General features: G+C 37.9%; 1 protein-coding gene across 1 annotated transcript in view; it reads left to right on the forward strand.

Moving 5' to 3' along the window:
• LOC118826654 overlaps nucleotides 1–12,507 on the forward strand; it is a 66,077-nt gene that overhangs the window by 25,067 nt on the left and 28,503 nt on the right. Inside the window, exons 3-9 of the mRNA XM_036597687.1 lie at nucleotides 2,834–2,894; nucleotides 4,866–4,964; nucleotides 5,315–5,440; nucleotides 6,244–6,363; nucleotides 6,455–6,511; nucleotides 7,208–7,255; nucleotides 10,085–10,135. Of these exons, the coding sequence (XP_036453580.1) occupies nucleotides 2,834–2,894; nucleotides 4,866–4,964; nucleotides 5,315–5,440; nucleotides 6,244–6,363; nucleotides 6,455–6,511; nucleotides 7,208–7,255; nucleotides 10,085–10,135 (562 nt within the window). The remainder of the gene's footprint in view (nucleotides 1–2,833; nucleotides 2,895–4,865; nucleotides 4,965–5,314; nucleotides 5,441–6,243; nucleotides 6,364–6,454; nucleotides 6,512–7,207; nucleotides 7,256–10,084; nucleotides 10,136–12,507) is intronic.

A 12,507-nucleotide genomic window follows, 5' to 3' on the forward strand; every position in this document is an offset into this window, starting at 1 on the left:
ACGCTTGATCTTGTTTACACAAACATCCCCGGCGTGTACAGGGCTGAGCCCCGCCCCCACTACGGCTACTCAGACCACATCTCTGTGATGCTCATTCCAACATACAGACCACTCATCAGACGTGCCAAACCAGACCAGAAGCAAGTGAGAACCTGGCCATCAGGAGCTATCTCTGCTCTTCAGGACTGTTTTGAGCACACTGACTGGGAGATGTTCAGAGAAGCTGCAACCTCCGGTGACTCCATCAATCTGGAGGAGTATACAGAATCAGTGACTGGCTACATCAGCAAGTGCATTGATGATGTTACTGTCTCCAAACTCGTCACAACTCACCCCAACCAGAAACCATGGATGACTGCATAAGTGCGCATGCTACTGAGAACCCGTGACAAGGCTTTCAAGTCAAGGAACAGAGCAAGCCTCAGGATAGCAAATGGCCAAGCTTTCCCGGGCCATCATCCCGGGCAGAGTGCTCAGAGATTGTGCTGCACAGCTGGCTGATGTTCTCATGCTCATGGACATATTCAACATCTCTCTGAGCACTGCAGTTGTTCCAACATGCTTCAAGTCCACCACCATCATCCCTCTGCCGAAGTCTCCAGTGTCCTGCCTCAATGACTACCGTCCCATTGCACTCACTCCAATCATCATGAAGTGCTTTGAGAGGCTTGTCAGGAGACACATTAAAAACCAGCTTCCTCCTTCACTGGACCCAATGCAATTTGCATATCGCCCTAACCGCTCTACAGACAACGCCATCTCCACCACACTCTACCTGGCTCTCACCCACTTGGACAATAGAGACACCTATGGCAGAATGCTGTTCATAGACTTCAGTTCAGCGTTCAACACCATCATCCTTCAGCAGCTGATTGGAAAACTGAACCTGCTGGGCCTAAACACCTCCCTCTGTAACTGAGTCCTGGATTTCCTGACTAAGAGACCTCAGTTAGTCAGGATAGGTAATAACATCTCCAGCACCACCATACTGAGCACCGGTGCCCCTCAGGGCTGTGTGCTCAGTCCGCTGCTGTTTACCCTGCTGACTCATGACTGTGCTGCAAAGTACAGCTCAAATCACATTGTCAAGTTTGCCGATGACACGACTGTGGTGGGTCTGATCAGCAAGAATGATGAGTCAGCATACAGAGAGGAGGTGCGGTGGCTAACAGACTGGTGCGGAACCAACAACCTGTCTCTGAATGTAGACAAAACTAAGGAGATAGTTGTTGACTTCCGAAGAGTGCGGGGTGACCACGCCCCACTGACCATCACTGGCTCTGCTGTGGAAATCGTCCAGAGCACCAAGTTCCTCGGCGTTCACATCACAGAGAACCTCACCTGGTCCCTCAACACCAACTCCATAGCCAAGAGAGCCCAGCAGTGCCTCTACTTCCTGGGGAGACTGAAGAAAGTTCATCTCCCCCCTCCCATCCTTACCATGTTCTACAGGGGGACTGTGGAGAGCATCCTGAGCAACTGCATCATCGCCTGGTTTGGGAACTGCACCGCCTCCGACCGCAAGACCCTACAGCACATAGTGAGGACAGCTGAGAAGATCATTGCGGTCTCTCTCCCCTCCATCATGGACATCTACACCACACGCTGCATCCGCAAAGCCACCAGGCTCACACGGACTTTTTTCACTGCTGCCGTCTGGCAGAAGGTACCGGAGCATCCGTGCCATCACCGCCAGACTCTACAACAGCTTTGTCCCTCAAGCGATCAGGTTTCTAAACTCACAAGGACTGAACTAAACCCCCCCACCCCCGCAACATTGCTGCCAATACTGTGTTTACACTGTTTTCTACCTCAGTAACTGTTTTACTACCTCAGTAATTGTAATTGTTTTCCTACCCCAGTAACTGCTGTGTATTGTACGTTATCTGACGTAACTTGCAGATCACATCACATTAAATATGCCTGCACCTTATTCCACTACCTCATGTCCAGAAATCTGTGCTGTGTCGGTGCTGCACTGTCCGCTCTGTTTACTGTGTCTAATATCTGTTTAATTTATTGTATTTATTGTATTCTTTTCTACCATAATTTTTGTTTGCACATTGTCTGCACGTTCGCACTTTGTAATTTTGTACTTTTTTGTCCCTTGTTGCACCTTGTTCCTGGAGGAACGTAATTTCACTCCACTGTGTACTTGTACATAGATGGAATGACAATAAAAGCCTCTTGACTTGACTTCCGCCCAATGAGTGTTGGGATAGGCTCCAGCACCCCTAGTGACCCAGGAGAATAAGTGGCCTCGAAAATGCTTCCCTTTTATTTTTTCAGTAGCATAAGACATTCTTGGAAAATCCTTCTCCCACAAATTTGAGAAAAAAAAGAACCAAAAGTAAATTGGTTCACTTTGTGAAATGTTGATTTTAAACACAATTTTCTTCACAAATCCTACATTAAACTCCCACACAATATATATTTGAATTCCTTAGGAAATTTTTCCATACAAAAATGAAGCATCAATATTTTAACACTTTAGAACATCTGAGACAGCTCACTTTGGGACAGCTTTTAATGATAGACTACTACAGTTTAGGTTTAATTTGATTAATTCACAAAACATAATATTATTTTAGATGTGGTCTATCAGAGCTAACTGTAATTAAGCGTATATTAAGATATAGCCATAACTGAAAAAGGACTATATTTCTTTGTTGAATCGTTTTATAGAATATGGAAGTATACTAGTTAAAGGGTTTGTTTGCATTCAGTTTGCAAGTAACAGGCTAACATCATAATTTGCTTATTGATCATGTTAGTTTAATAGGAAGGCCTCATTATCACTGAAGAGTAACATCTATTCTTGTTTCTTTTTCAGACAAACATGAATACACTCTTCTATTCATTCATTGTTCTAATCCTAGTAATTCTGTGCTATGGTAAGTTTATAAAACAATTACTGTAGAACTGTTATCACCTTCTGTTGATCTCTGATCTAAAGACAAAATGGAGAATTTAATGACCTTTATTCATCAGTGGCTGTGTTTACATGCAAAGATTTTTGCCAATCCGATTGAATACATTCTGATTACAGATCAAGACTGAGGTGTTTATCTGCTCACTCTACTCAACAATCTGACGGAAAATCTCAGTTTTCATGCGCACTACAAGTAATCAGATCCAAAATTACATGCATGCATAGAGAACCACTTAGTGTAGATGTTATCATGACATCGAGCATCGCGTGAGTCCAGTCAGAGTGAGACGAGTTTACAGTTGGCGCACTTGTGTCTCATCTCCTCTGCAGACCAGTTTCTGCTCCCACCATGTTGAACATCATAAACTTTCACTATGACGCGACGTACATGCACAGAACGTACTTAAACTTTCCGAATGGGAATGCAATCGGATAGAGGCATTTATATGGCTATTATTCTTCTATTTAACGAATTATTTACTGGAATACCCACCCCGTTCAGTCGGATAGAAATTGTATTCTGAACTGCCTCAATCGGACTAGTCTATTCCGATTGAGGTGTTTACATGGACGTATTCTATTCCAATTGAGCTATTAGTCGAATTATTAATGGTTTATTTGGCTGCATGTAAATGTGGCTAATGATGCCCACAGTTGTCTTTGGCGTTTATGGACAGTCAAATTTGCATCTTGTAGAAGTATGTTTAAATTTAAGCGACTGGGAAGGATACAGTAGCCTAGAGAGTGCAGGGTTCACATTCCGAACAGAATGCAAACCCTGACTATCTATATAATATGAATTTATCAATATATGAATTTATTTTATTTAATTATTGTATGTGTATGCTTTTATTGTTCACTTAGTTGAGTGTATTTCATCTTGTGGTTTTTCTTCTTGTCTTCTGTGAGCTATTTTACTGGTTATTATTCTTAACCTCTTAATGTTTATTTTATTGGAGCCAATGCTGCAAGACAAATTTCCCAAATGGAAGAGTAAAAATAAATCTGAAATCTTAATCTGAAATCTTTATGAAAATAACATTCATCAGTGGACATTAAAGCCATGCACTGAAGCTGGTTCAGTTGTGCTCAGATCGCTGCTTGTTTCATCATAGTGCAACCATTTCCTGAAATAGATGAGAAGTAATACATAATTCAGGATGGTCAGATCTTTGGTCATTTCTGCTTTGATGAATAAAGGCCATTGGGCATACTCTATTGCATGCATGTATAATGTGGAAAATATATGAAATAAAAAAAAAACAAAAAAACAATCTGTTCATACATTATGAATATACAGGTGTCCCAAAAAAATTGACATCATTTGAGATGTGAATATCTGAGTAACTGCATGTCGCAGGCAAACGAAATTGAATAGGCTTCATGTTGAACAATACAAGATTTATTTTTCAAAATTCAAACAAGAAATTCAGAGGGATGTAGATTTTATAACCGATTTCACAAAGCTTCATGAATGTAATATCTTCCAGTACTGGTGGTCATCCAGATCCCTTTGCCCTGCACAGACAGCCTTCCTCTTTGAATGTTTTGTGCCATGTCCAAATCTGCTTGATTGGATTTTCTCGAAAATGCATGCTGCACACTCCTATTTGACTGTGTTCGAGCATATTCTAACACATAAATGCCTTTTCATTTCTAGTAAACTTCATTCTTCAACCTGGCAAAAAAAAAACATTAAAAATTAAACTTTGTTAAACTTTAACTTTTGTTAAAATTTGAGATCATTTGAGGGAGAATTGGCTGTTATTAGACTACAAAATGATGTCATTTTTTTGGGACACTCTGTATTTCTATGTGGTTTATTGATGAATCTGATAGATTTTTATCTCAATTCAAAGTTCAAAGATATTATAAACTGATGATATAATTCAATATCAGTGACAGTTAACCAGCCACTTTTATTGTCCTTAAGGTCCTAATAAATCTTCTGATTCCAAGTGTCCAGATCTTCATTTAAGATTCAATGATCCTTCCCAGTCTGAAATTATATACACTGTGGAAAAGACAAAGGGTAAGTTTTCGCTCTCATTTAGTTTTACTGGTTGAATCTTTATATTTCTGCATTTTCACCCATCCTGTATCATGGCACTATTAATGATGACCTGGGTAATGATCTTCTCCACATAAATAAAGACTGAAACATTCAGAAGGCAGCATAAACATAAGCAAAATCCTTTAGCCAATGTTGCAAGATGTGAGAAAACTTGATTTAAATGATAAAATATTGACAAATTCTAAATGTTTCTAATGTCTGCACATATAAAATATACTTTGGAAATAACAAGTGTATTGGATGTTTATTTTATCTGTAGTCTCAAACTCTAATGACTGTTTGACAATAATGTGTGGTTCTCCTTACAGTGTGGGAAATGTCTTGCACATCATTTGACCAAAAAGGGGATAATGAGCCTTTCTGTAACTCTTATGAAGAATGTGGATTCAGTCATCGTCTAAACTCAACATTTACAGCCTGCAACATAAATAAAGGTAAAGGAATAGAACTGATTTTCCATCACCTCTTTCACTGTAATTGTGTAGGCAACATTTTATTGAGATTAAGACCAACTGTTTTTTAAGGAGAGGTGGGGTGTTTACATATTCATAGCACTCAAGTGCAAAAATAAGGAATAGAAATAAAGGTTCTATCCAGGTACATTTTTTGGTTCACTGAGGTACAAATAATGTAAATGTACCTTCAAAGGTACAACAGAGGTTTTAAGTTCTAATTTGTCTACCTTAAATAAGTTTTTTTCAAGTTTAAAAGTACATATTTGTACCTTTTCATATCCTAATGTTTTAAAACAGAACAGTAAAATAAAAGCCTGGAGACGAGACGGGGTGTGTGGAGTCAGTACAACCTAGAAAATATCATTTCAATGGATTATGGTTCAGTTATGTTCCCTGACTAAAGGTACTGAGATGTACCCTTGAGGGTCCCACCCCAGTGACAAGAGGGAGTGACAGTTTACTACCTTTTTTCTAAGAGTTAGAAGATATTTTTGGTATTTTCAAGAGTGGTGGTGCAATATACGAATATATTCTATTACTTTTTGTGTCCTATAAAATTCATATCGATATTTTACTAGTAGCCCTATAATTGTAATAAATTTGACCAATGTGATATTTTAAAGCAATATACATACATTCATATACATATTCATTTTTGAGCACCAATATGAGCAAAAAAAAAAAAAAAACTCATGTATCATTAATTTTGCTATTAAAATATATGCATTCATTAAATGTGTAGGCAAGGTTTACATGTGCACTTTTGTTCTCTAAATTTATAGAGAAGTCTACAGTAGAGTGTGAACTAGGAGACTACAAATGCACAGGGATGGAATGTGGCTGGAAAGAGAACGCAAACTTTGAAGATGTAAGAAAAGCCAAATGTCGAGCGTATTTCTACGGTAAGTCTCTGTTTGCTGTCACGTTGATTTCCTGATAATATCAATAATATCTTAATTCTAAGGCATTTTTCTTCATCTGTCCACTCCAAAGACACAGATCTCAGCTTCCCGTGGATGAAAGCTACAGATGTTATCATGAGTGTGCAAGGTAAAAACATATATATATATATATATATATATATATATATATATATATTTTATTGAGGCATATTAAATATCATAAAACAGTGTAATACATTTCATGACCGTTACAGCAGGTGTGACAAATGAGAGTAACAGATTTTTCAACAGGGGGCATAAAGCCTATAGAAAAGCCACAAATGATTATTCAGCGTGAAACTAGAAACAATTAACATGACTAACAAAAACAAAACTGTGAAATACATGTGTAACACAAAAGTCTATGTAGGGGTTGATGACAAATAAGAATGGTCAAAGTGGTCCAAAAAATCTTATTTAAACTACAGTATATATATATATATATATATATATATATATATATATATATATATATATATATATATATATATTGGTGCTAGATATGCATTAATGTAATCTTCTGTAATTTTTTATGCAACTTAAATGCATGTGACAGTTCACATATTAAACTATAATCTGTGTATAATCTATTGTCAATCACAATAGCAACCAAATAAACAGCTGCAATAAAAACTACAGGGGCCAGAACTATATGAGTATTCAAAATGTTTAACATGAACGTTGTTGCTTTAATTTTATTACATTTACCATGAATATCACTGCTTTTCCAAAATGACTGATTTGTCAATTCACTGTATAGTTAACTAACTGTTTAACTAATCTGTGTTCTCTCTCCCTTTTACAGGTTCCACACAGCTTTTTCAGCTCCATTTGAAGCTTAAAAAGGAATCAGGTATTTTTGGAAACCCCACTGCTTTAGAGTTATTAGAATGTTTAACAAAAACTAAAGTTTGATTGGCTGAGCCATCATTCAACTGACTTCAGTATTAATGCACCAAGTTTTTAATTTTTTATTTTTTTTTTATGGAATGTCTAAGTTTCTTGAAATGTGTATATATACTTACATGTATATGTAAATGCTAGAAACATACTCAATTTGAACTCCATGTAACACCACACATTTCATGCTGCGATATATTACCTGTAACAACAGTCAAAAGAGTATGTAGTTTATTTCCATAAGAGGTAATTTTAAAAATTAGGTTTATTTACTATATCAAATTTGCAGTGAGTCAAAACATTTGCATACTCTTCACCACATGATGTGGCATTTTAATGCTGTTCAAAATGTGGCTTCAAAGCAACTTCCCGACTTGGTAGTTTAGCTGGATGGTCTAACCTACTTCTGTGCAGATAGAAACCTTTCATCCAGGAAGACCAGAAAAGGAAGACTGTACATCTATGCGAACAAAGACTGGTGTACAAACACTTGTAGTAACATACATAACGATAAAGACTATTATCTACCAAGACTGGAACTTTCTACCATCTTTATATCTACAAAGTTTGCACTGCACCAAGCACCATCCTCAACACCCTGAGAGTTTCATTATTGTTGCGGGAGACTTCAACCACATAAATTTAAGGAAGATTCTGCCCAAATTTCACCAACATGTTTTAATCCCAACATGTAGTGAGAGCACACTGAACCACATTTACAAAGAAAGCATACAAAGCCATCCCGCCCCCACCTCAGACTTCTAGATCACACCAGTGTTCCAATCAACCAGAAATCAGAAACCAGTCACACAAATCATCAAAGTATGGCAGGAAGGAGCAGCTTCAGAGCAGCAAGACTGTTTCCACATTCACTGATCGGAGCATGTAGGATGCTGTTACACGTGGGGATCACACAGGAGGAATATGCATTGTCTGTCACTGGCTACATAAGCAAGTTTGTGGACGATGTAGTGATTCCCAGATCTGTCACCACACAACCCAACCAGAAGGCCTTGTTAAATGCTTAGGCCTGTTCTCTTGCAATGTTGCATTCTGATTGGTTGACAGAGTGGCACTCAGCAGTTAAAAACAGCCTCGCCGCTTGCATCAAGAAAGCCAAGGCTTCCGATGCACTGAAATTGAAAGAACACTTCACGACCAACAACACATAACGTATGCGGCAGGGCAGTCAAACTGCCACTGACTACAGGAAGAAAAAATGCCTTGCCGGCACCAACGACACCAGCCTCCTAAATGCTAGAAACATCTATGCTTGTTTTGAAGCATCCAACACTGAGACAGCAGTAATGATCCTGCCTCCCCCTCAGTGACCAGGTGCTGTCTGTGAAAGCAGCCAGTGTGAAGAGAACCCTGCTGAGGGTGAACCCACGTAAAGCTGCAGGCCCTGTAACATTCCTGGACTTCTGCTTAAGGAGTGCCCCTAGCTAGCTGCTGTCTTCACGGACATCTTCAACAACTCCCTGGAGCAGACTGTTGTCCCAGCATGTTTAAAAACAGCCACCTTAGACTAAGCTCATCTGTCTGTAACTGAGTTATCTCACTCACTTACTCACTCACCCAAGGGCCGTGTACTTTATTCGCTGTTGAATGCCCTACTCACTCATGACTGCACCACCATACTATAGTTTCATCTCTAACAATGATGAGACTAAGGAGAGGTAGTGAGGCAGCTTGAATTCTGGTGCAAGGACAACAGTCTCTCTTTGAATGTCACCAAGACTAGAGAGATGATTGTAGACTTCAGAAGGACACAGACACCTCACACCTCACACCACTCTGCACATCAGCAATACAATGATAAAGACAGACGGTAAATGGTGTACTTCTGTAATTCTACTCCAAATAAAACACCACACTTTCTTGGACTCCATCTGATCCTGAGAACCGAAATAGTGCTAATCTGTCGGTAAAAGACTGAGATGAGAAACAGAGGCGCACTGCTAAACAGAATTGCACTAGTTGCTTCCAGAATGACAAGGGATGGGTCCTGATTCAGCATGAATATATTTATTCAGGACTAACATGAAGATGATGGAGCTGAATCAAGATTAGCAAATCTATCCAATGTCATCATGGCAACAATGGTCCTGGGTCAAAATGACTCTAGATTAACTTTGCTACTGACTAGCTATTAGGGAGCCAACTCTTTACTCTGACAGCATGCTATCTAGCAAACATTAGACAAGACTTCTACGAGTCCTGAATGTAGCATGAAAGTAATGGAGCTTCAATATGTTCAGCAAGTCAAAGAGTCATGTTTTAGAATCTGAAATGAACTAAAAAAAAGCTGTACCTCTCTGCAAAATATCACCTTTTGGTGGGGCTTTTCAAACAGCTCAGCTGATGTTAGCTAACTACACATTAAAGGCCAACTATTAAAAGTGCAGCTTAGCATAACTGTATGATTATATCTACAACATATGCATATCGCTGTTTTCAGAAGAAAACCTTGTATCTCCATTTTTGACGTTTATCAGTTTTTGACATAATTTGAAAATACCTGTTGTCCTTTACATTGTATGTAAATTTCATGATGAATGGACCAAAAGAAATGACTTTAAAAAAGTCTGGTTCCATTGACTTACATTAAAAGTCAAGTAGTTTTTCTTTTCCTTCTCCTGTGAAGTTACTATTTTGGAGATATGAGGTTTTGTTCCAACAACAGCGATATGTTTTGCTTTTTCACCTGTAACCTTTTACATTTGTTAATGTTTATGTACATATTTTAGTAACTATACATTTGTGCCTTTTACTTCTGCAGATAATAATGATGCTCATGAAGATGGAGCTAGTGCTTTACAAAATAAACCAGGTGAGCAAACATAGTAAGCATTTAGAGTGAAGGTAATCACTGTTGGACAAGCTTGCTTTTCTGCTTTACTGCTGTTTAAGCCATGCTTATGTAAATGTTTGCTTTTGGTGTTGTATAAATATTTGACCATAGAATATGATTTTATAATAAAAAAAATATCTTCAGTACATCTTCTTTGTCACAGAATCTCTGGGATGAGATTATTTGTGAACTTTAAGGCTCTTTGTGAACTCTTCCTTGTTTCCAATGTACACATTGCAGTTCTCCTTTCGTGCACATCACCACATCAGTTGTAGGTGAATAAAATAGGGGAACATAATAATGACATTCATCACTGAATGAGATGTCATTGACTTATTATCATCATTATTATTATTAATTTGTCGATTGTTTAGTAAATCTTTTAAGAAACAGGACAGTCATTCAGCACTTTTTTGATAGCAGTAGCATTCATGCATGAACAGGAAATCCAAACTTTATTCTTCCTATTCACCTATCTGATATTATATTTATGTATTGTTCTTGGATTTCCTTAAGAGTTCGATTCATTTCATGATATCATTGCTAGTTGTTTCAGCTGAATGGTTCATCTGGCTTGCAGCATTTTATCATAATTTATTTTCAATGATGTTAGCAATAACCTAGCTGCTTCATTATCACTTACATTAGGTCATTTCATTTTTATTCAAAATTATATTTAGCTAGTGATAATTTGTTAGCTCATATATTCTGGCTATTGTAATTTGAAATACTTGCATATTATTTGTCTTACGCTTTTAGTGCATGATGTTTGTGGGTGCTAGCTAATAGCATTTGCCAAAGCCGCTGTTAGAGAACTGTGTGAGTATAATAATAATAATAATAATAATAATAATAATAATAATGTTACATTTATATAGCGCCTTTCACAAACCCAAGGTCGCTTCACATAGCATGGGCAAACAACAACAACCAAAAAAAAACTAAGCAGTGGAGGAGGAAGAAAAATGCTCATTAAAGAGAAAAGTCTTTAAGTCAGATTTTAAGGAGGAGAAAGAAGAGCAGTCCCAGAGTATGAACCTGAAACCCACACCCGGCCTGTACCAGCAACTTTGAGACCTGACCAGCCCTGCTTTGTACTGCTAAATGTAAAACCCGAACACCATGTTAACGGGGATGGATTGTCACAGACACATTTTGCAGGGTTGTGTTTTGTTACTAAGAGCTTGAGAAAGAAAGAGTTATACTGGGATAAACTAATGTTTTACACATCTGTAATACCCTACAAACAGTATTTACTATCAGCATCTTTTAGTGGAACTACTGATCATACCTGATAACAGCATCCACCTTTTGATCTGCTGGGATCTGGATCCAATCCTAGTGGTGCTTGATTGTCATGTGTAGCTGTATCTGTTTGCAAGTGATGAGACATTGAGCACTGTAGCATTTTGGCCACTGGATCACACATCACTGGCATTTTGCATGTGTACCATATATGTTAACTGACTCAGAAAGTTCTAGCTGCTGGCCTCAAGCTGAACTCACACATCCTCTATTTCATCCAACTGACTTTGTGCAATTTCTGCAGTTTACTTCTGCATTTTCTGTCTTTGAGGTGTGTGAGCTTGTTCCATTCTCCAAGAACCAGATGTTCACATAACCTATTACTTGCACCCCATTACCAACTGAATCTTTGTATTATCCATTACTATTTTAGCTAATCTGCCATTTATGTCTCTTATGCTTATTCAACAGTAACTGCTAGATTTATCTTGTTTATGAATTATTCATGTAACAGCATAACACATTTCCTTATATTCATTGTATCTTATTTATACCATGAGCGTGTTCAGATCTACCACCATGGTGACTCGGGTGAGGTCCTGGGACCTGTGTGTCAAAGAGGCTGTAGTATATGCAAGAAAAAAACATCCTGAATGAGAAAAAAGTGTGTTTTATTGAGAAATACGTGTTAATTAGTATAGTTGACTCCCAGCCATGTAGCCATAGTCATGCACAGATTGATCAGAGGCCTACCCAAACAAATTGAGAACAATTTTTTTTTTAAATATATTTTTATGCACACCTTATAGGAAGGGGTGTTGTTGATTAAGCCTGCATTTTGTTGAAGTGTACATAGTTTTGCTACTGTTTTGTCTGGAGTGACTTATTGCTTTATTGTTTGTTTTCTCTGCAATGACTCACTGAATTTTTTTAAAGATGCATTAATTTATTTTAATATCTGATTTATTAGGACAAATCGATTACAAGGGAACTTTAAAATGTGTGCGTTCCTGGATGGGATGATTCTAGTGGAAGTAGGAGGTTAGGAGGGCATTAGAGCCTCAACACCCAGGGGTTTGGTTTGTTAGTTAACACAACATTTGTTC

The sequence above is a fragment of the Colossoma macropomum genome, unplaced genomic scaffold (genome assembly GCF_904425465.1).
Source record: "Colossoma macropomum unplaced genomic scaffold, Colossoma_macropomum, whole genome shotgun sequence".
In the NCBI taxonomy this organism is placed as follows: domain Eukaryota; kingdom Metazoa; phylum Chordata; class Actinopteri; order Characiformes; family Serrasalmidae; genus Colossoma; species Colossoma macropomum.